This window comes from Plutella xylostella, chromosome 15 (genome assembly GCF_932276165.1).
Source record: "Plutella xylostella chromosome 15, ilPluXylo3.1, whole genome shotgun sequence".
Classification (NCBI taxonomy): Eukaryota; Metazoa; Arthropoda; class Insecta; order Lepidoptera; family Plutellidae; genus Plutella; species Plutella xylostella.
In genome coordinates this window covers 8054136-8078934 of record NC_063995.1, presented here as the reverse complement: position 1 = coordinate 8078934, position 24799 = coordinate 8054136, and the positions used below count along the sequence as shown (strand labels likewise).

The following is a 24799-nucleotide window of genomic DNA, read 5'->3' as shown; positions in this document are numbered from 1 at the left end:
GTATTAAAACTCGATAAATAACTTCACTAGCCTGACTACGAATATTTTCCTTCATCTTCCTAATTGCAACCAAGCGTAAATTGTTGCTTTTATCTAGATTATCCTTATAATTAATAAGAAAATTCAAAAAAACAGCCAACCGCCTATTGACATAAACAATTGTTATGACTTTTATGTTTCTTTTCTAATGGTGCCAGGCTCCTGAAAATTTTAGTTCCTCAAACATTAATTTCAGGACTTAATAGTTTCACTGTATGTAGGCGAGGGGCAAGGGCAAGAAACATAAGTACTTCTCTCGGGCAAGGTCCCCTTGCCTCGGCCCTTGCCCTAAGCCTCGGTACCTATCGAAGCGTAGAAAAAAGACTATGCATAGGGGAAAGAAGTTTCTTACATTCCTTCGTAGTTCTAAGAAGACGGATAGAGAGCAAAAAAGTATGAAAAAAGTTCATTGAATTTTAACACTTCAAGAGATGACTTCAAGTGTCAATACGCTGACAGATAAATACTCTGGTCTGAGGTACAAACAATATAAACAATATTAGTCTATGGATAAATATTAATTTGTGTGAACTTGTCAAGCTATACCGGATCCGATAACATAAATATTTTTAAGAATGTACAATTTACTTGCTACTAAATATATTTAATGACTAATATCTAATTTATATTTTTGTGTTTGCGGAATTCAATCAATAACTTTCACAATGTGTGAGTTATTATAACTTTTTCCGACAAAATAAACTGTAACATGCTAATAAAATATTGTATAATAAAAAATTACATAATAGTAGTTAATGACATATTTATAAAAATATTAATATTACTTTCAGCGGCGGCCTTCTCAAACATCGGTGAAATGATAGACCTATCGATAGGTACACCCGAGGCAAGTTACTTAAATATTTAACCTACTAAATCATCATCATCAGCAACAATGGCAACGTGTTCCTTAGAAAAACCTTTTTTAATTATAAAGAAACTCGAAAGTTAATTTAACACAAATGAGTTTAACATGTCGCATAGCTCACACCATTCACACCTATATGAGATCGATATATATTGAATTGCTCAACGAAAACTGTTGTATCAGTTTTAACTCAATAACGCATGAGCATAATCTCGATTCAATCAAATTTAACCGACGATTGCATAGTTTTTCAGTGCTTCAAACGAACGTCAAGAAATAATGTTCCTGTCTTCTCAGAATATTTTACCTGAAGTTATTAGTTAGTTATTCTTCAGCAGTTTTTTTTTCATTAATGTCCTTTCTGTTAACTCTTTCATCCTCCCAGAACGGTGTAGTGGACTTCAACATGCTGCAAGCCGTGCTGCACTGTCTGGCGCAGCAGCTCGGGGTGCTCAGCAAGGGGGTAGAGCTGCGCGGCAGTGCTGCCAACATTCCCACAGCAATGAAGGAGAACTCCAAGACCATCAACATCAAGGAGTATACATATGACACGGATAAGGCGCCAGGCGAGATCACTAAGAAGGATGAGATTGGTTTGTGGTTTTGAGGAAGTCCTTGAGAGTTTCAAGTGTGTAGATAATAGTCTTCAGTCAACAATCCACGGCTGGACATTTGGGTTCCAATTGAATATTAGCTTAGGAGCCAGTTAAATGACTTATATCGCCAAATATTATGCTTTGAGCGAAATTCCAGGATCTCTGGTATTATGCCAGACTGTCCAATCTATAAATGCTGCCGTATGTCACTGCCCGAGGAGATCACGATTGGCCCTATTAGCCTTCATCAGAAATTATTACGGAAGTCAGACTACGAAATGTTAAATGGTTTTAATGTAAATTTTAGTTGGAGCTAAACGTCCTGGAGGCCCATTGGAGGACGACACGATATTAGTCGGCAAGTATAATCATATTTCACAAATTGCTAACCACTCGCTAATTATGCATAATAAAATAAATAAGTATCCAATTATAATTTTCATTACAGTTGAACGAGTCCGTAAGGGAGAATTGGGTACAAGTAAGTTATTAGAGGTAATAATCCCACTTAATGACTAAACAGTAAACATTCAACTAATATGTATAATTTATGATTAACAGAGGCCGTTATTTCTTCACAACCGGCAGATGGAAGAACGAAAAGCTCACTAGGTATCAATCTCCTGTATACTTAGTATCAGCCCTCCAAGACATGACGTTTACTTTTGGGACAGATACGTATACATAGATTTATTTCAACCGCTGCTATTTTATATTAACCTCGTCGCAAAAGTTGCAGGACAAACGCCCTCTGGTGAGAAGTTGTCACTGGTCACAGTCAGCAAGTTCAACCTGCTAGAGGCCAAGGTCAACGACCTGAACAACCGAGTGTATGGCAGCATGCCCAAGAACGAAGATATGTTGGAGGAAGTCAGGTACCATCTCTGATATAACTAAGCACTAGACTTTTTTATGGAAATAGATTTATGATGAATAGACGACCGAATGGCGTAGTGGTTAGTGACCCTGACTACTGAGCCGATGGTCCTGGGTTCGATTCCCGGCTGGGGCAGATATTTGTTTAAACACAGATATTTGTTCTCAGGTCTTGGATGTGCCCGTAAAATGGCAATAGGCCCGCCCCCTATTACATTGGGACTAACATAACACTCTGGCGAAAAGTGGGTGCAGCAATGCACCTCTGCCTACCCCGCAAGGGAGTACATTAGTACAAGGCGTGAGTGCGTGTGTGTGTGTGTTTTTTTTTTTATTTATAAAATATTACCTATACAACAAGTTAGTCATATTTACTAAAAGTACTAAAACTGATAGGCATAGATAACCATGAAATGAGTATATGAGGATATAATAAAGTTTATTGAATAAAGGTACTTATCTTGTTCTTGTTGGCAGATCTCAGACAAACATGAAGGCGATCACGGATATGTGGAGCACTCTGAACGTGTCATCTCGCTTGGAAGCCGCAGAGGAAGGCCTCGCCAAACTCAGCTCCTTGATCCAAGACCTTATCAGTGCAACACCAGGGCTAGTACCACGGGGCGCATTTAAGACGTGACATAAGTTTTGCATCGCGCTCACTCACATCGCGCAGCTTTAAGAGTGAACGCGACGGAGCACCTTTATCACGTCCTAAATGAGTGCTATCCCTTCAGCTCTAAAGGAGCTTGCTAAGTATAAAATCTACGAGATATTACCTATCATTAAGAATGAGAATTGTTCAGTAGGCCTCCGAGGTATTCTGATAAGAGATCGACAAATAGGTAAGGACACACTATAGTAGTAAACTAATTATGTGTTACGGTTCTAGATGCAAAAACTATGGGGATCTTGAGGATCGCCTCAACGACCTAGCTGCTATGTTCAATGCCGCTATGATGGAACTTAGAGGTGTGTTCGACATGTCTTGTTTAAGTGCATACATGCGATGTTTCACCCATACTGTTTGTAACTACAGAAAGATTTAATATCCCACAGGCGGGACAGCAGGCCTCTTAGACGGAGGAAGGCAAGGCGGCTCTGCCGACCGATCTAGAACTTGTGGTGCTAGCGGTCCAGACACAGACGCACACAGAACTTCCCTGCGGTACACAACTTCCCAAGAACACCGCACATCCGTCACGTATCCAGGCACAGGGGAATACCCTCATGCCAGAATGCCTTCAGAACAACAAAGGGCATCTGAAGATTGCAAAGATTCGACAAGATGTGTGTCAGTAGCAGGCGTTGCACCTGGAAGTCAGTTCACTGCTGCTGGAGGTCAGTCTACGGCTGCAGGCCTGCCTGCGGGTGGGACGCCCTCGGCTGCAGGCCTGCCTGCGGGTGGAACGCCCTCGGCTGCGCCGCTTACCAGCCCTAGCGAGATGATAATGACTCCAGTGGGACGTAAGTTATTCCCTTTTTATTGATCATAGATCAGAATATTTTTCTATGCGTGCTATTGACTAACTAAGGAAAAATTACGTAAATATGTTTCCCAACAGCCAAACAATTGACGTTGGGAAACCTATGCGTGACACTTACGTCTCGTATGAACGAGCTGGAGAACATGATGAAGGATTGCTGCCAAGACGTGCACAAGTATGAATGCATTATTACGGAAAAGGCAAGTCATTTTTATAAACTGTGTATAATTGTAAGCTGAAGGACCCGCAGATAGATTCTAGTGTCCTCAACAGCATTACCTCCTACCTTACTATGGTCTAAAGGCCACCATTAAATAAATAAATAAATTCGCAAAAGCTAGGTTCATACAGTGAGACACCATGTTTTATTCTAATAATGGAAAAAACAGCAGCATAAAAAGTGTGCGATCCCCTGAGTTACACTACTACCCTGACTATTACCCGCAGTTTTAACAAAATGCATGGATTCATTTCAGATCCAATCATTGGATGATCAAATGGTAGACCTTCTCAAAAAAGTGCATGACCAACCAGAAAAAGATCCTTCTGAAAGTGAAATAAAAGATAATTTGGAAAGTAAGTACTCTGAAATAGAAAGGGCCTGCAATTAATTAATTAGCAGTTGTTAACTATTATGATGATTATACAATTTCAGAAATATCAGAAGTATTTGATACAGTAAATAACCTGCAAAGCCAGCTCCATGACTTGAGCGCAAGTGCACAGCAACTGGCAGCCGAAAAGACTGAAAGGGAACGAAATATTAATGTAAGCTACTGCACACTTGACCCTTGCCCACCCAATACCGCAAATATTCATTCGTTCAATGTAACATTTATCCAACTTGTAGATAGATACCGATCTTATATCAGTCGGAGTTCTGGATCGGAGTGATTTTGAGTGAAAGTGACTATCATTACCTTGAATCTAGATGGCCATGCATTCTTTAACCTCTTCACTCACCTACCTACAGACCCTTCTAGAACAAATCGAGCTGCTGAAAGTGACAAAGATGGACCGCGAGGACGTGATCGAGGCGATGGCTGACAAGGTGGACCTGCAGATGCTGACGAGGAAGGTCTCCAGGGACCAGTTTGAGACGGCCTGCGACGACCTGGCTAAGGGACTGGAGAATACTCTTGAAAAACTTAATATGCAGGTTGGACTTCCCACCTTATCAATATGTTGGACATGGTAAAAAGGTACCTAATTACCTATCATTTTTGACCATCAGTCCGGTTTGCGCGATATTATATTATGATCTTCCATCCATGAAGCTGGAAGATATTATGTAACTGCTAAGGCAACCGATAATGAGTAAATTTTGCGTGAAGTCAAGGAATCCAACTAATCTGCAGAACTGCTTATGACTGAACCCACAGAACAAAAGCAAATGGATTGAACCATTAATTTAATGTTCAAACAGGAGTCCCTCTGGCAACAAGCACTGGACGACATCCAACGCGAGATCGAGACAAAGCTGGACAAGCTGGAGCTGTGTCCTGTGAAGGAGTTCTTCAACTCCAAGCTGAGGCAACTGCAGGAGAACTTGAAGAAGATTGCCGCATTGAAGCGCGAGGTCGAAGCCGCTGGTACTAAGAGGAAATTGTTGAGGTATGATTGTATTTTTAGCCAGAGGCAAACTGCACTCTTTGACCCTATGTCTAACGGTGAACGATTATTAACGTCTGGTAATTGTGATAATGCAATTTATATCAAGTGACTGTATCTGTCTGGATGACAGGATACTTAAACTTAAGAAATTTCGTCATTCGTCAAAGAGTCCTCCGATAAAAGGCCACAGCAGAGCGCGAGCTCGCCAACACCTGGTTACCAGAAAAAAGGCGATCCGTTTATCTGTACGCTTATATGTACTGTGACCTAAATTGTGTCATGTCTGATGTCTCCAGGGACGTGAAGTGTATATCCTGTGACGCGGAGGCGGTGATGTCGGTGGAGCCGCCCCCGCCGCCCGCGCCCCGCGCCGCGCAGCCCACCATGTCTATGAAACCGTATCTCACCTACGAACTAGGTTTGTTTATTGAGTACCATGAAAAAATATTAAAGGCTGTATGTGGATCTTGTATGGAAAAAATGTTTGTACTTCAGTGTTCAGTAGAGGCAAATTAAATAACACAATCATCGTAACATAAACTTGTCGATTAGAATCCAATTCGAATATTGAATGAACTATTGTACGCAACGCGGCCGAGCTTCAGGTTTTAACTGGGTGCATTTGAAGTTTTCCATCGGAAAGCTATATCGATCTAAGCTGGATCGCATCCAGTGGCGTGCTTTGGGAGAGGCCTACGTCCAACAGTAGACAGCTACAGGCTGATGATTTCAAAATTATAATAACAAAAAAACATCAAATTAGAAAACATGTCTTCACAGATGCCATCCGCAAGCAGCAGGCGTGTCCGGTGCAGCAGCGGAACATGCGTGACTGGGAACACATTGGCAAACAAATGACGCAAGTCAAACCTCTTAGGGCGAGGTGATCGCTTAATTCGCTTATGTTCATATTCTAATCCAGCGTTGCCCCTTTTGAAGTCATATTTATTCCTATTCCAATCAGGTAACCGGTCCAAAATTTGGGATAGGCAGCGGACGATGTAAGTGGAAGGTAAAAGTCGACCTATACTACCTATTGCATAAAATCTCCGCTCCTGGACTTCCATTGGGTCAATTTTTACCTCATTTACACCTATCTACAGCTAGATCTTTCTTTTTTAGACCTTAGTCCGTCAACGACAACGTATCCAACCCACTTCCAACTTCACAAAAACCCACCTCAATCCTCCAGGTCAGCCGTCTCAGACAAGCACCTCTGCAGCCGCTACTGCGGGGGCTCGCACACGGTGACGACGGCGGCGCAGCGCGTGGCGCGCACCGGCCACTTCCTCGCGCAGTGGGGGCCCGACGTGCTGCCGCTCACCACGGCGCTGGCCGCTGGCGATGATGGGAAGGTAGTAGCATTTCCATTAAGGAATCTAAGGACCTGTCTCAAAAATAGGCTAGAAAAGGCAAAATACAGCCTTCAGGACGCTGTAGTGTCAGAATACAAACTCAGATAGCGTCGTTTTGGTATGGGTTATGGCCATTAAGCCAGTTCGATATTGATACGACTAGGCCTGCTGCGGCACTAGTGCAAATGGCTTAAACTGTAAATCCATGCGTATGCTATTGCACGCGTGGCACTGTCTGTAGGTATTTCGGAGTCGGAAGCTCTCAGTGACGCCATCTAGCGTCAGTCCCTGCAGCTACTGCGGCCCCCACCGGCCACTTCCTCGCGCAGTAAGGGCCCGACGTGCTGCCGCTCACCACGGCGCTGGCCGCTGGCGATGATGGGAAGGTGGCCAATAGATGGTGTTGTTGCTCCCCCCCCAAATAAATACATGTGTTGATTTTTAAAGCGTAAAAAGAAAGGTGTTAAAATGTTCACAAGTACGTAGCTACCTACGTGTGTGTATATGGATATGTGCAACGGTGTGTGTGGTTGTGGCAAAAAAAGTTGGATTTGTGGTGGTGACTTCTTATAATATTTCCTTTTCCTATTATTTTATTCAGTTTTACCGCGTGACGACAAGCGAGAACGTAAAGGCAGGTCCGGATGAGCCTTGCACCCCACGCACGAGCAAGAAACAAGAAAGAACTTCTATTTCTGGAGACGTAAGTTATCTTTTACCTACCTACATTCATATACTTGCGCAGTTACTCAGAATCTTCAGACCATGGCCCGGTTACCATGTCAGCATCATGTCGTTACTAGTGATGACCCGAATTTGAGTTTAAGGTGAAGAACTCGCCTGGTGACTTGGCGGACGCTAACCAGTAGGGGATGGATGAGGAAGGCTGAGCATAGAGTGTAGTGGAGAAGGCCTAACTCAAAGCAGCTAACTCTAACTGGACTTCATGAATTCAATGTACGGCTGCTCCGTAGCTTTGTAGAAATATTTCCGGGTGGCTATGTCTGAATGTCGAAATGTACTGATCTACTTACATAATGTACGCATTTCAAAATAAAGTTTTCCCGAAATGACTGAATTTTCTTTAGGTCTTCATGATTTAGGGTGGGTTGCACCATTTAACTTTAAGTATTACAAACGTCAAATCTCTTGAAGATTGATCTCTCTCGTCAAGGGATTTGACGTTTGTAATAGTTAAAGTTAAATGGTGCAACCCACCCTAAATGTCTGAAATTCGTAAATCCTAACATAAAAGGTACATTCAGTTACATAATCTCTTAAATACGAGAATTCCTCATACTCACCTGCGGAAATGATAAGCATCCTACGAATAATGCTGTCGAGGGTTGGCATCCCCTATGCACGTATGTCGCACAAACACGGTGAGATTTATGTATAAATTAAAAAAGGGGCGAAATATCATTGGTGCTAATAGACGACGGCATGTATTTTAAAGGTGCGTACGGATTGCGCGTACCCTGGTACGCGTACTCAGTTTACGCGTACCCTAGTCCATACCTGCAGCTACGCGTTCACTTATGGGATACGCGTACCGCGCGAGCCAACTCGCGCTCGTATCATCGGACGCACGCGGCCGGGTACGCTATATTTGGACGGCAAAATGAATAAACACGCGAGTTCTTCGAGTTTCAATAATGACTGGGGCTCGCGGAGAGCTCTGGATCGATTGACCTCGCGTACAAGTTCGCGGCGGTCCGTACAGGAGCTGTACGCGTATCCAATGTACGCGTTCGCAGTGTTTGCCAACTACGCGTAAACCGGGTACGCGCAATCCGTACGCACCTTAAGAGTACACGGCACGGTGCTCTTACACTGACTGTACATACATGTGACAGTTTCATTTCCGACATAATCATGAAGACCTAAAGAAATCAGTCATTTCGGGACAAGTTCTTTTGAAGTACGTACGTGTTACGTTACGTTAATATGTCTTATTGAGACAAATCTTTTTCTTTCTTTCTTTCTTACGTTGTGTAGATCAGTACATTTCGACATTCAGACCTAACCACCCGGAAAGGTAGAAATTTAAATATGTTTTACGATTTTAGGATTGCCGCTGCCTTGAAGAAAAGAGTGAGAAGTGATGACAGAGAGCACAGACATGTCTGTGAATGAATGAAAAATGTAACCTAATAATAAAAATATGGACTATAATAGTAAATAAAGAGCATTTGCTATATTTTATCATTTTATTGGCAGATAACCAAATACCATGCGAGCTTAACAATATTTGTTACTAGTCACTATGTAAAACCATGAAATTTTCAGAATTACAGTGAAATTCAACAAGTTCGAGTCACTAATTTTACGATTTTGTGGTCTGAAAACCAAAACCACTTATATAAAGGACGTAAAATTAGGATTATGTGCTAACTGTATTATTTACATGACTACAAACTATTTTTATCACATACCACGAAAAGCACTCAGGTCTTTTCAATATTTCTGACTGAGAGACGCATACTACTTAATTTAAGTTTGACATTCGAACACACGACATACTTATAAATGCATTACTTAACTAACTTTAAAGCCCGTCTCAGACTTTATTAAGTCTGTCACGCGCTTAATTCTAGAACTAGAACCAGGATATCTCCGACTTGAGCGTTTTGTTTTTAATGTTTTATGCATTGACAAAAGAATAAAGAGGACTTGGCATAAAAATCGGTACTTAAAAATATATCGTCGTCTGTTTTTAACTTATTGGTGTTATCGTACGTAAAAAAGGACAACAGTAGTTTTGTCTTTGCCTAAAATTACAACATTGCGATCGGTCGCCATGTTGATTGACCAAGATTGACATCCAAACACAAGGTACTTCAGCTGTCAAACAATTTGTTTGTTTTCATTTTTCAAGAAAAAAGCCGCCATTTTAATTGACACCAAAGTTTAGGTAAGCGCATTTTTTTCGTTGATATGGCATGTCCTCTCTTTATTCTTTTGTCAATGGTTTTATGGCCAACTGCCAGTTTCTATAACTCAATTTTTTTATCTATCCATAACTGGTGGTTACATTCATACGATTTTGACAGATTGTTACTTTTGATTCCGTCAAAATCGTATGAAAGTAACTATATTCTAATTTTTAATCCGAAAGAATTCTGACAGTTATAAATTTTTAATATGTCAGAGATCACAAACCTTTTTTAGCTGGGTACTTTTTTCAATACGAGTCTGAACATCAGTTGTATCCGGACAATTTTCTATATTATATTTTTAAATATTTTGAATTATGGTTCTTTTGCGCTTTGGTGAAAAAAGGAACCCTTATAGGATCACTGTTTTCCGTCTGTTTGTCACCATCCTTTTTCTCAGAAACGATTAAAGATATCAAGCTGATATTTCGTATAGATGTATATAATTCGGTATGTTAAGTAAATTTTTTTTATGCTAATTCCAAAACCGTTTCGCGATATTATCATCTTAATAAGTGTCTCATTCTTAAAAATATAAAATATTCAAGGATTCCGATTATTTTATCAAAAATGAAAATATAATTTGTCCTTCAAGACGCTGCGCAAGGTTAAAGTTTCAACCAAAGAGAATAAAAATGTTCAATTGTTAAATGTCACTTCTGTCAATCTAAAGTGTAAATATTCACAGAGTTACGATCTTGATGTCGTCAGCGGCTGCATGGTAGCGAATGACGTCATAAAATCGTCGAAGAGCCGATCTTTAATTATTTTTTATTAAATTAACGAGAGCAGTAAAATAAAAAATATTCAAATTAGTGTCTCAAATTCCAACATACTTCAATTTAAAATTATAAAAACAATCACCATAAAATTACTTAACATACCGAATTATGAAATTAGAAGGAATAGATGACAGCGAAATAATAATGTGGCCATAAAAAAATAAAAACAAAACGCTCAGGTCGGAGAAATCCTGGTTTCTCTCTAATGGGATTTTTGTCCATAGAGCAAACGATAGCGAATAATTAAGATTGGGTAAGAAATTCAATTTCTTCAAACGAAAGTAAGTCCAGTCCATACAATTTACAGACATACATAAATATACATTCAATTCGATGTAAAAAATAATACATATTTTTTCAGGTGCATACCTACCTATCAGACATCGCTTCTAGCGATGTCTACCTCTAGCGCCGTAGTAGTTGTTGTCTCTATAGTGCTTGTCGCGTCGCTCGCCGCGCGACTTGTCGCGGCGCTCGCGGTCGCGGGACCGCTCCTTGTCGCGCGACGTGGTCTCGCGACCTCTGGAAATGAGGGGAAATAGGGTAAAAGTTGTTTACCCAATGAAGTATAATACTGAAGAGGTGGGATATGTTGAGAATGTAGCCTACTGGAGTCAGGGCCGATGAAATGAGCTTAGGCGAGTGACTTAATGAACTGTGGCTTAAACGTCCGGCGCACCCTCTGGGCAGTCTGCTATAAACTCTGATGATCCAACTCAAGCGTTTGCCACCGACAAGCGTACCCAGTAGGCTAACTGTTCGCATATTAATAAGCGCCCGTAAGCGTAACGTTGCAAATTACGTACAATTAGTTAGTGTACACTCGGTACTGCCTCTGTGGTCTAGTCGTAGAAGCTTCGCTTCACAACCCAGAGGTCCCGGGTGGGACCATCAATTTGTATTTCTAAATTGTGGTTCCAAGTTTGGTTAGGACATAGAAGGCTGATCACCTGATGTCCGAAACAGTGAAACGATCCATGCTGTCGGATGGGCATGTAAAGCAGTCGGTCCTGTGCCTAGCTCTCTCCAGTCGTGTTGGTTAATCCGTCCCATTGGGTTATGAGAGTGATGGAACAGAGAGTGCTCCTCTGTACTGCGCACACACTTGAGCACTATAATCTTCTCCTGCGTACATGGCTGATCTCAAATGAGATTGGTCGCCGTGGTCGAAATTCGACTAGGAGGACATTATTATTAGTACACTCGGCAAACTCGATAACACAGTCGGCGGTCAACTGCGTGCTTCTATATTGACTATGAGCTATGGGAAACTCACTTGGAGCTGTCAGAGCGGCTGTCCCGCGACTTGCGGCGCGGCGCGGAGGCGGAGCGCGCGGCGGGCGAGCGCGAGCGCGAGCGCCGCCCCCTCGGCGAACCCTCGCGCTCGCTGTTCAGGTTGAAGTCGTCGAATCTGTAGTGTGAGAAACGTTATATATTACTAGCTGTTCCCGCGAGCTTCGCTTCGCCTTAAAAAGTTTTCCCGTGGGAATTCCGGGATAAAAAGTAGCCTATGTTCTTTCCCAGGGTCTAGACCATATGTATACCAAAATTTCATTCAAATCCGTTCAGTAGTTTAGGCGTGAAAGAGTAACAGACAGACACAGTTACTTTCGCATTTATAATATTAGTTAGGGTGATGTGGATAACTTATTTATTTTATGCTAAGTAATGATGCTGCCGGGTGACCATGTAAAGCGACAGTGATGAGTCTGATCTAAACTCGTGCGGGATATAAGGGGCCGTCCATTAATCACGTGAGGCTCAAAGGGGGGGGGGAGGGGGTACTGAAAACCTCACGAAACATCACGAGGGGGGAGGGGGGGGTTCTCGTTAGACATCACGTGTATTAATTTTTTGTCAAAAAATAGGTATTTCTGAACCGATATTTTGGACGGCGCAAAAATTTTAACAATTTGTAGTATGACCTATTTTTTTTCTAGTCAAAAATTGCCTTTACATAGACTTCCAAAAAAATACACGTGATCCAGGGGGGGGGGGGAAGGGGGGGTTGGTCCCAAACCTCACCAAATATCACCAGGGGGGAGGGGGGGGTCAAAAAATGAGAAACCGGCCAAGTGCGAGTCGGGCTCGCGCACAAAGGGTTCCGTTTACAGTTAAATCAACCTATCTCAAAAACTATAAGAGATACTTTGATCAAACCAAAAATCGTTGAAAGAGTTAATTAGCATGCATCACCTCTATTTTTTTTAGAATTTTATACCCCGTAGTTATAAAAATAGAGGGGGGGGGACATACTTTTTACGACTTTGAGAGCTGATATCTCAAAAACCGTTCACTTTAAGAAAAATGTTTTTTAGAAAACTTTATATCATTTTAAAAGACCTTTCCATTGATACCCCACACGGGTATGTACATCGAAAAAAAAAATTTCATCCCTCAGTTACATGTATGGGGGGCCCCACCCCCAATTCTTTTTTTTACTATTTAGTGTCATATTTTTGTAGCGGTTCATACAACACATATTCCCATCAAATTTCATCACTGTAGTACTTATAGTTTCCGAGTAAATCGGCTGTGACAGACGGACAGATGGACAGACGGACATGACGAAACTATAAGGGTTCCGTTTTTGCCATTTTGGCTACGGAACCCTAAAAAACGACCTCACGTGATTAATGGACGGCCCCTAAGACTTGCAGACGCGAGTAACCTATTGAAAAGTGCGCGTCGGCCCGGTTGACCGCCAGAAAAATCGGGACTTTATCCGTTGTCAAGAGGCCTCATATGTCCCAATGGCTCATGAAGAGCGGATCAGAGACTATTCCTGAGCATTTACTGTGCACAATAAGCAATGTAAAGGTATGAAAAATATATATTAATATATATATTTTATAACTCACTTGTTTTTCGGCGACTTGGTGGAGCTTTGACTAGAACTGGAGCTGCTGGACGAGCTCGACGACGACGACGAACTGCGGGACCTGCGGACAACCGAATATCAACCACAACGTTCTATAAATAAATATCATAATCATACGCCGATGTAGCATTCATTTGTTTATTTATGAGCAATAGAAAATGCAAGTAAATTCTAGGGGACAAATATGAAAGCTCACCGTTTCTTAGCTTTACTATCAGGAGAGTTGGGCCTGCCGTTGTTCTCAGTTTCGTCTTTGCTGCTTCCTTCTTTAGAATCGTCTTTTTCGTTTGTTTTATCGGCGCTCTCTGAAAAAGTTGGATGATGATAATGTATAGCATCTTATTTCGAAACAGGCAGGCCAATATCGGTTCAGTCTTGCGTATCCAAAGTCTTTGAATCTCTTGTTCAGGACGTGGTGTACCCTCTAGTGGAAAGAAATTTAAGCCCCGAACAGCATGGTTTCGTGAAAAACAAGTCCACGACCACTAACCTACTATGCTACTCAAATTTCCTCTTCTCTTCCATGGATCTGCGACAGCAAGTCGAAGCAATTTATACAGACTTTTGTAAGGCCTTCGACAAGGTCGACCATGCACTGCTATTGAGGAAGCTGTCCTTAAGTGGTATCAGAGGTAATCTTCTGAAATGGTTCGCATCTTATTTCCAGTACAGAACTCAAGTAATTACTGTTAGCGGATATCAATCTGATATTTCAGCGGTACCCTCCGGTGTAATTCAGGGCTCTATTCTTGGACCCCTTCAGTATATTTTATTTATTAATGATATGGGAAGATGTTTTCATAACTGCCGCTTCCTGATGTTTGCTGATGACCTTAAGATCTTCAGAACCGTGACGTGCCAAGATGACTGTGAACTCATCCAACAAGATCTAGACCGCTTTTATGTATACTGTCTCAATAATAAGCTCCATCTTGCACATGAAAAATGTATGCAAATTTCTTTCACGAGAAACAAAAATAAAATTATTTTTCAATACAATATAGGTGGCAAACTGATCAACAGAGTAACTTCTATTAGGGATCTCGGAATATTACTGGACGACAAATTAATTCTGGATCAACATGTGGAAAACATTACCTGTAGAGCATATAAAATGATGGGATTTGTTCTTCGTTCTGCAAAGCCTTTCAAAAATGCTTCAACATATTTACTTTTATATAAAACATTGGTGCGGCCGTGTTTGGAATACGCCTCTGTTATATGGAATCCTCTATACGCGGTTTATATTAAACAAATCGAAATGATTCAAAAGAAATTTCTCCGCGCTCTACACTACAGAATGGCAGGCTGCAGGATGTCCTATGTGAATTTACTAAAACTCTACAATATGCCCACATTAGAGAACCGTCGTATTCTCTCTGACGCTATTTCTTTGTACTGTATTTGCAGGGGAGAATACAACTGTCCTGATCTACTGAGCTCGATTAAATTCAGGGTCCCCTCTATCCGAACTCGTTCTCAGTCGTTGTTCTCAGTCCCTTCTTGCGCATCTAACGCCGGTATTCGCGCGCCTCTGCGACGCATCTGTGACACTTATAACAAACGCCTGCTCTCGGTTGATTTATTCTGTAATTCGCGCAACCAGTTCAAAACAAATGTCCTTTATGTTCTGTCGTCATCTGAGTAATTTTTTATTGATTGTAAAATTTTTATGAATTGTACACATTTTTATTTTTATTATTATTATTATTTTTTTTAAAACCTATAAGTATTAATATTGCCGTGGTGGTATAATAAGATTGTTGTCTATATATTATTATGAATAGTATATTAAAAGAGGATGGGCAAAAATATATGGGAGCTGGGACCACCCTCCAATAGCAATAAGACTAACATCGTTGGATAGGTCTTGTCAATAGGAATAACTTTTGCTTTGACAGCTTTGTTGTCACAGTTGTCCGTTCAGAGATATTTGACTTATAAGTTCCGATACTCGTCAGTTCATCTTACTGCTATTGGAGGCTGGACCACCCTCCAATAGCAGTAAGACTAATGTCGTTGAATAGGTCTTGTCAATAGGAATAACTTTTGCTTTGACAGCTTTGTTGTCACAGTTGTCCGTTCAGAGATATTTGACTTATAAGTTCCGATAGGGGGTTAATTAAATATTTTCTTGGGAAATAATACACGGTGATTATTTAATTATTTATAATTATAATTACACTATCTACATTATCAGACGAGATCTGGGCATATTGGATGACAATAACTGACGATAAAAAACAAAAAGGGCAGCGGTGCAGGTGTATTCTGCCCGTAACTTCTGTTACGTCGTCTGATAGTGTAGATAGTGTAATTATAATAATAAATAATTAAATAATCACCGTGTATTATTTCCCAAGAAAATATTTAATTAACTCTCTATCGGAATTTATAAGTCAAATATCTCTGGACGGACAACTGTGACAACAAAGCTGTCAAAGCAAAGGTTATTCCTATTGACAAGACCTATCCAACGACATTAGTCTTACTGCTATTGGAGGGTGGTCCAGCCTCCAATAGCAGTAAGATGAACTGACGAGTATCGGAACTTATAAGTCAAATATCTCTGAACGGACAACTGTGACAACAAAGCTGTCATAGCAAAAGTTATTCTTATTGACAAGACCTATCCAACGATGTTAGTCTTAATGCTATTGGAGGGTGGTCCCAATCTGCCCATTGTCATTTGTATTATATACATTTATTTTTGTTTTTGTATACAGTGTTTGCGAGGCTTATAATTTTGTTATGTATCATAGCCTAAGTCCTTGTAAATAACTAGGGATATTTTATGCATGTTAGTTTAAAATCGTTTTTCTTTCTTTAAAAAGTTTTTGTATTATTTTTAAAATGTTATAGAGTTCATGTTTGTAATAGATTTCTTAGTGAGAATGTCCCAGGAGGTAAATTCACCTAGATAATTTTATTTAATTTATAGAAATCTTACTATGTGTTTGCTTCTGTTTGTTCTCCGATAAAGAAAATAAAATAAAAATTTAGTTCACTCTCACCGGAAAAAAAAAAAAAAAAACATCGTAAGTAGATGAAATAAATGGGGTATGAAGACTATTAGATTATTGTGTAAAACATGATAATTATGTAGTAAATGGAGAATGTAAGAATGGAGCGTTTGCCAGAAATATAATACTAACTAACTACAGTATCATGTACGGCAGTGTTTTTCAACCTGTGGGTCGCGACCCCCTGGGGGGTCGCGAAGCTTCTGTAGGGGGGTCGCCAAAGGGCGAAAAAAACTGGGAACTTTAGTAAAAAACAATAAAGACCATTTAGTATTCATTTATTAAGAAAGACTCTTACCTTAAAAATACTTTTACTTAAATTTTTCTTAAATGGTTGAGCTTGTTTTTTATTCATTAAATTATCCCATACATGGATCTGTTTTAGTACAATAGACCACATCCACACAGTAAGGCAGATTACACAGAAGACCGAAGAGTATAATCAGCCACTGTGTCTAGCCTTTGTGGACTATAAAAACGCCTTCAACTCCATCGAGACAAGGGCAATTTTGGAAGCGTTGCAGAGATCTCAGCTATATCGAGGAGTTGAGAAGTCTGTGCGATGCCGCTGGACATGGCATATGTATAAATGGCGGGTAAATGTCACACCTCTCTGCTTCGCGGACGACATCGTTATTATGGCAGAATCTCTGCAGGAACTCAGCCGGATGATGGAAGTGGCCTAAATGCTGCTTCCCAACGTGTAGGCTTCGGGGTATAAACTTGGACAAGACGAAAGTCATGTACAATGCTCACATCGAACCGGAGCCGGTCGTCGTTGGTGAGGCAACAATCGAAGTTGTGCAAGAATATGTCTACCTCGGGCAGACTATTTGGCCAGGCAGAAGCAACTTCGACAAGGAAGCTGCAAGGCGCATCCAACTGGGTTGGGCTGCATTCGGGAAACTTCGCCAGCACATATTCTCCTTGGCCATCCCTCAGTAACCAGTGCGTCCTGCCAGTGATGACGTATAGTGCAGAGACGTGGGCACTGACGGTAGGACTAGTCCACCGATTTAAAGTCGCTCAGCGTGCTATGGAGAGATCTATGCTTGGGGTTTCTCTGATAAATCGTATCAGAAATGAGGTTTTCCGTCAGTCAGAGGATTAAGATTACTGACATAGCTGTCAAAATATGAAAGCTGAAGTGGTGGTGTGCTGGTCATATCTGCCGAAGAACCGATAACCGTTGGGGTAAACGAGTTCTCGAGTATAGACCACAAATACGCAAACGTAGCTTGGGAGGCCTTCCTGTCTGGTTCAAAGACGACGACCACAAGTATTTATTTTTTGTAAAGCCAAGTATTTTGTCTTTTTAGTTTTTATTTCATTTCACCCTTGAAAACTTTTATTCAACATATTTAAATGCTTAAAAAATCATAATGAAAAAGCTAATTTCGAAAAATAAATTCTGGGTCATACACGTATCCGATGTGTGTAATTGTAAAATAATGTTTTTTTTTAAATCCGATAAGTTTGTACTAATCTAATCCTAATCATGGAGACCATAAATACGTCGTATGGAATAAATATTGGGAATACTGTAAGATACACAACACATACATACATGATAAAAATCCGAAAGGGTCAAGGGGGTCGCGAAATATTTTTTAATACCAGGGGGGTCGCATCATGAAAAAGGTTGAAAAACACTGATGTACGGAAAAGACTTTCAGACTAGAAGTAGTTCAAAAAATCATTGACAACGATTACTTACAAGAACACACTTCGTGTGAAAGACAAATGAATTTAGAATGCACGAAACAAGGTAACCAAAATTTGCAAAAGCTTACCAGGCTTAGAGGTGCCGCCTTGCTCATCTTCGCTGCCGCAGAGGTCGTACTTGGACAGGTCCGCCTCGTCGCCCGACTCCTCGTCCTCGTCCCCCTCCCCCTCCCCCGCGCCCGCCCGCGCCTCGCCCTGCAACAACAGACACACCCTCAGAACTCGGCTCCGAACGAACAAACAAATTTAATAACAGATGCACTGTTCGTGACCAAGCAAAGGAACTGATACAAACCTTCAACTTTTTCCTCTTAATCTTTCCAGACTTATTGTTCTGTGCCTTTGCGTTCAGTTTGAGCCTATTAAGCATGATCGGTTTTGGCAGAGCGAAGCTTTTGAAGTTGCCTATAACGGGTGCGTTTTCATTGGGTTGAGGTGCACTAGCTTCTGTGGAGGGTTCGGATGTTTTGAGGTTGATGTGCAACTTGTTGGTCAGACTCTTTGGCATCACAACGGGACTCGGGTCGAAAATATCACTTAAAAAAGGGGTGTCCCCCGTGTTCCCGTCCATCTGCTTCAGCTGTCTCTCTATGTCGCCTTCCTCAGATTCCTTTTCCCAGTCTTCGTCGTTTGTCAGGTTGATTGTTTCTACAACTTCAACTTCGTTGGAATCGTCATCCTCTTGAGCGTCTGATTCATTGTTTTGATCAGTGCTATTATTATTATTAGTGTTGGCATTAGTGGTAGGAGGCTGCTGAACGAGTTGCTGTAAGTTTTGTATAGCTAACAGCAACGTGTTTGTGTTTATTCCAGAGAGCAAGTTCGACAATTCTAATTGTTGCAAAGCTTGAGAGTTTTGCAAAGGGGCAGCAGTAACAGTGGTAGGTGTTGGCACTTTATCTGGTTTTGGGGGTGTATTTTGTTGTTTCAACTGATGCATCTCCCTATCTTTGTTAGGAGGCGTAGCGCTCAGACCGGGGATATGATTAGTCTTGGTAGGAGTCGATGGTTCTACTCTTTCCTGACTTTTATCAATGCTGTGCCTAGGTGATGTCGCCATTTGAGCTATTTCATGACTTATGCTGTTTGGAATATCTGGCAGTCGGTTATCAGTTACATTATGTCTATTTTTACTTCCATGATGTGATTTAGATGATCTATTCTTCTTTTCGGGAGACTTATCGGGTGTTTGATGTTTTGGAGTTGAAGTGTTATTTTCCATGTTTCTAATTTGGTTTGCATCATTAAGTAAATCTAGTAACTCATTTCGCCTTTGTCTTGCTATTGCAACGTCGAAGTTTATTACTTTTGGCGCGTTCGCTGGAGGTTCTGATACAGGCGTCGCCATATCTTCTGTTAAAGATCTGTTTAATACAGTGTCTGTGACATCTGGATCATCTGTTTTATACAGAGCATCATCGTCTTCATCCCATTCAGTTTCATGTGTTTTTGCAACTGTTTGCTGCACCATACTTTCACTATTATTTATGTTCTGATCTTGTTCATTGTCTCCAAATATGTCTAAGATGCTCTTATTTGTTACAGAGCTCTGTACAATATCGAAGATGCGGGAGTTACTTTCAGGTGTAACAGCTTTAACAGTGTTATTGGTCCCTACCATGTTATTGTTCTTTATATTATTGTTCACCTTGATATCCAGTTGATTGGATGATTTTTCAGGTACTTTTGCAGTCTGAACTGTTCTGGTCAATCGTGGATCAGAAGTTGTGTATTGTTTAGTCGTCACAAAGTTGTTTACATTTTCAGTGGTAAAATTTTGTTGCGTTCTTATCACTGGTTCCATAACCACTGGAAAACTATGTACAGGGGCTCCTGCGTTGCCATTATTAAGTGGTATGTTAGTAGATACATAACCATATGGTACTTTATTAGCAGTATTCGCATTTTTCTGTAATATCGTCTGTAACTCCTTATTGTTGATTGGTTTGTCACTTAAAATTTCGACTTTATTTCCAAGTGATTTACCATTTCCTTTTGCCCAGAATCCTTTCTTCATAACGGTGTTCTTGAATGCCTGGTAGTTATTTTTGTTGGAACCGAGACTGGTGGGGACATACTCGCTGCCATATCCGTCAGTGTCTGGAGCGCGGTGCCCTCTGTCCCGGGGCTTCACCGCCATATTTCGTAAATTATTGGTGTAGATTTGTCCTGTAACGAGTGGTGACACTGCCTGGGGCATAGTGCAGTATCCCTTGGGCTGGACCTCCTGAATCTTATTAGGAACTGGCGGTGGTGCTTTCGGTAGTTCTGGGACGCATTTATTGTTAACTTTTGGTTTTGGTTTCCTGTTTTTGCGATAACGTCGCGAAAGGAAATCTGTTTCCTCACTGTAGCAAGTGTCTGAATCTGAATCAGTGTCAGCTGGTTTTTTTTTATTTTTTGGTTTACCTGGTGGTAAAGGAGCTATAATTTTGGTTAGTTTTCTTTGTTCAATTTCTGAATCAGACGAGCTGACACGATGGGAAGTATCTTCGGAGCGGGAGCCAGAGCGAGAGCGGGAGCGGGAGCGGGAGCCAGAGCGCGAGCGGCGCTGGCTGGACCGCGTGTCGCTTTGGACAAGGGAGCGACCTCCCTCTGAACATCCAGCTTTCTCTGCCTTATCTATTACTAATGTCTCAACACTTAAACTTCTTTCGCGAACTGGGAACTTGACTTTATTAGCAGAGACAAATTGAACATCGTCATCACTCTCAGAATCAATTGGTATTTCATCTGGATTGGGTAGTAGTTTCACACTCTTTTCTGGAAGTTTTGCAGGTTTATAAAGTTTCAATGTTGTTTCGAAATTGGTATTACTTTCAGAATTCTTTGAGTCTTTCGTATGAGGCTGAAGGTGTGAATCGTCCAAGCAGCCTTTAGCCAACAGTTGACGCGACCAACCAAAAATTGTTTGAAAATCAGGTGCAGTTTTATGAAAATATGCCCCAAATTTATCTCTACTAATTTTACAGTTACCGTAGACCAAAGCAAATGCTGCAGCTCTGACTTTCTCCTCAGTGGTGTAAGTGACTGGTTTTTGATGATTACTACTTTGGTCCTTCAAATCATTATTTGATGAAACACTGTTTTCCATTACTGGATTTATCGGAATTTCAAAACCATTATACTTGATTTTCTTTGATCCAGTCTCATAGCCCCTGTCACCTGAGCTGTATTGCCTTTTGCGAGATGAAAACCCATTAGTTTTTGGTGAAGAAGAGATTTTATTATCATGCTTCTGCATGATATGAGCCTGTAGCTGATGTTTCCGTAAATTAAACTTATTAAGGAGAGGGACTTCGCACACAGAGCCATCACTGAGGCTGCCACTTGCTCTGTTGCCGGCCTGGTTCTTGTACTCTCCATACTCTGGTTCCGGATCTGCCTTGGAGTATTCTCTGTTATTACTTGTGTACGGCAGGGTAGGCGGCGCATTTTTGTGCAATGGTCCATCAGTGACACCACCCTGAAGGCAGGAAAAATAATCTCCACTTTAGCAATGATGTGCTTCAAAAAATAGTAAAGTAAACATTATGAAGTCTTCATTGCAATCCCCTTGTTAATTGCTGCCTTAGCTGATTATGTAAATTGTGAAAAAACATGAAAAATATGCCTTATGATATTAAAATGGTATGTTTTAATCTTGATATTAATGTACAACAATGTATTGTACAAAATACTTGTGCTTTAATATAAACAAAATGTACATGTTGTAACAAAAAATACTTTCACACAAGCAAAAATCAACAAGAGCTTAACTCATACAATGCAAAGTAAATAAAGTTATTGCTGATCATATTATACATATAAGTATGCTTACAACCATTATCACAAAAGGGGTAGGAAAATGCCCTTGTGAATATTGAGTTACAGATCTAGTGACTAAAATTGAGACTTTTCCCTGCATTGAAGTGTATGTAATAGTGATGTAACGAATATTCGCATTCGCATTCGCATTCGCGAATATTCGCATTTTTTTGGATATTCGCATTCGCAAAATTTTGTGCGAATGTTATGCGAATATCAGTACTTAGGTATTAAACTGAAATTGAAAATAATGTTAGGTAAACAAAATCTAAATCCATTCGTCTATATCCTTTTATTACAAGTTACCGTCTTAATCACATTTCCAGTCTTACTTTATCATTTGGTGTTATTTATTTACTTTGGGAAATTAAACTTTAGATATTATAGTTAATAGTTTCCATAAGCCCTAAACATAAATAAACTTTTTTAACAAACAAAAAGCGTATTTTGACAGTAGAGGGTTTTTTGCAAGTAGACCTGATCCTTTCAGGAGGTGATAGAGGAAGACATTTCCAGTCGATTGAACCCTATTATGCATAATCCGAAACTTAATTATTTCTAAGATATTTACCCCCTTATTCATAAAAAAGTTAGTAAAGAGGGACAAAATAGTTAAGAAGCTTTAGCTATTTAACTATTTTGTCCCTCTCTGAAAAATAACAAATTTTCTCTGTCAGAGAGTGACAGAACAGTTCAATAGCTAAAGCGTCCACTAGCTTTTTCATGAATAAGGGGGTTAAAATTTAAGTATTTTTTATTTTTTGTAAGTGACACCTTAATAAACTTATTAAAATAATGAAATGTGCATTATTTGACGTAAATTAGACACAATACCTCAAAATAGTTAAACATCTTTTAAAATATTCAAAACGTAAAAAAATATAAGTGAAATAAAAAAATAATTTCATAATATGACATTTTTTTGTGCACTTTACGATTTAGGTATCAAAAAGATACGGCCAAAACAACCAGCATAGGCGGACAACATTATAAGCCCAATTTAAAGGTAAAAAGTGTGATTGTTTTCAGACCTGTTGACTTTAGTATGGAAACCCCTAATGACGTTTCTCCGCCTTCTATTTGATATTGAATTATCTTATTTGAAAGCTTATAGCATGACAATGTTTTTAAGCTGAAGTGCACAATTTTTTTTAATTTAACTAAGTACTTTGTTTTTACGTTTTGAATATTTTTTTAAAATGTTCATCTATTTCGAGGAATTGTGTCTTATTTTGCACATTTGATTTTTTAAATTAGTTTATGAAGGTGTTACTTATGCAAAACAACCAAAAAAGTTATTGAAATATAACTATTTTTTTAAGCTTAATTTTTTTGCAAAAAATAAAAAAACAGATATAGATTATTAAATATCTTAGAAATGGTTAAGTTTCGGATAATGCATTATAGGGTTCAAGCGACTGGAAATGTCTTCTTCTATCACCTGTGTAACTACTTTTTTTTAAAAATGCGACTAGTATTGGCTAGTCTGATTCGGAATGCGCCTAGAACGAAACGTACCTCGTTCAGTACGAGACTGTCACCAAACCATACAAATGGCGCCAAATTTGAACACAAACTGAATATTCGCATTCGCATTCGCATTCGCGAATGTCGATATCAGATATTCGCATTCGCATTCGCATTCGCGAATGTCCAAAAATACACATTCGTTACATCACTAGTATGTAAACATTTAATATGCTCAGTGTCAAGCCTCGTGGGCCAGATTGTATGCCAATTATTTTTTAACTTTAATTATATCACACCTAAAATTACTTATCTGAAGCCTCAATATATTCAATAGACATGATCCTGCTAAGAAATCATTACCAGACTAAAATATTTAGTAAATATAAACAAAATCCAACACACCTTTAGAGGTGGCTCATCCGATCGGCGTTTGCGCTTCTTCCGACCGAACTCATCATATTCATCATCAGACTCTTGCTCTCGCCGCCTGTACTCTACTACACCGCGTTCATTGTAGCCACCTCCATACCCCGTCCGTGCTTCTACCTAAAACATTATCCAACATTTCATTCCTGAAGAACTTTTACATGAGATGGTGGCAGATGGTTTCTGATCTTTCCAGTTTTGTACACAATAAGAGACATTTTCATCCGTTGTTATAAATTTTTATAATTCCTCATAAAGCAACTGAGTGACCTTGGAAATCCAAACAATGCGGGATAAAGTGCAAATTTAACCTGTCTGGAAGTCGGATAATATGGAATTTGTTTACATACTTCACCGAACTTGGGCGCGTTGCAAACATTGCACGTTTGTCGCCGGGCCCAGTTTACGTTAGCACATTTGTTGCATTGCCAATCATCGGCATTGAACAGACCCCGCGATTTTTCGGCTGCAGATTTTCCGATCTCAGTGCCGAGTTTCTTCTTGCTCACGCCATCCGGCCTATCCTTGTTACACCGGTAACAAGACGACCGGCGAGCAAAATTTATATTTCCACAATTTGCATCGCCGCAGATCCAATCACCGTCATTCATTTTGTTCATGAAAGTTAAACTCACACCCTTCGACCACTCACACTATAGAAAGTTATTTTACATCGGCAGTTACAGCCAAATAAACACCTTTACCGAATTTTAAAATATCGTTGAACTGACAAAACATGTAACTTTGACGGCAGTAATTTAAGCAAGCAATTTTCCCAATCTACTATCAAAGTTATCAAGCACATGCCAGCCATGACATGACGCAAAAATTAATCATAGACAAGGCAAAACTCAGATCGTAATAACTTCCGGTAGTAATAAACAAAAATATTTGTAAAAAACACTAACAATTAA

General features: G+C 40.1%; 2 protein-coding genes across 4 annotated transcripts; one reads left to right on the top strand and one right to left on the bottom strand.

Annotated features, from left to right (window-relative positions):
- Positions 1-554: 554 nt before the first annotated feature.
- Positions 555-9035, top strand: LOC105382474. Of its 3 annotated transcripts, XM_048625993.1 has the most exons (21): positions 555-708; positions 831-886; positions 1293-1500; positions 1811-1861; positions 1952-1984; positions 2065-2113; positions 2232-2378; positions 2857-2988; positions 3272-3351; positions 3439-3738; positions 3772-3846; positions 3945-4066; positions 4343-4442; positions 4522-4634; positions 4840-5025; positions 5293-5480; positions 5777-5898; positions 6261-6363; positions 6673-6835; positions 7437-7538; positions 8905-9035. In XM_048625993.1, exons 1-21 carry the CDS (start codon positions 705-707, stop codon positions 8938-8940), a joined length of 2370 nt encoding a protein of 789 aa, XP_048481950.1. In that variant the 5' UTR covers positions 555-704; the 3' UTR covers positions 8941-9035. The 3 variants fall into 3 exon arrangements, with proteins under 3 accessions (XP_048481950.1, XP_048481948.1, XP_048481949.1); XM_048625991.1 differs by having other exon boundaries at positions 3439-3846; XM_048625992.1 differs by having other exon boundaries at positions 2065-2115; positions 2237-2378; positions 3439-3846.
- A 935-nt stretch (positions 9036-9970) lies between these two features.
- On the bottom strand, positions 9971-24700 carry LOC105382475 (general transcriptional corepressor trfA). The gene is made up of 8 exons (XM_011552367.3): positions 24236-24700; positions 23862-24005; positions 18478-21648; positions 18251-18377; positions 13631-13739; positions 13415-13495; positions 11830-11964; positions 9971-11075 (listed from the first exon to the last, which is right to left on the bottom strand). Exons 1-8 carry the CDS (start codon positions 24503-24505, stop codon positions 10943-10945), a joined length of 4170 nt encoding a protein of 1389 aa, XP_011550669.3. The 5' UTR covers positions 24506-24700; the 3' UTR covers positions 9971-10942.
- Between the last annotated feature and the right edge of the window lie 99 nt (positions 24701-24799).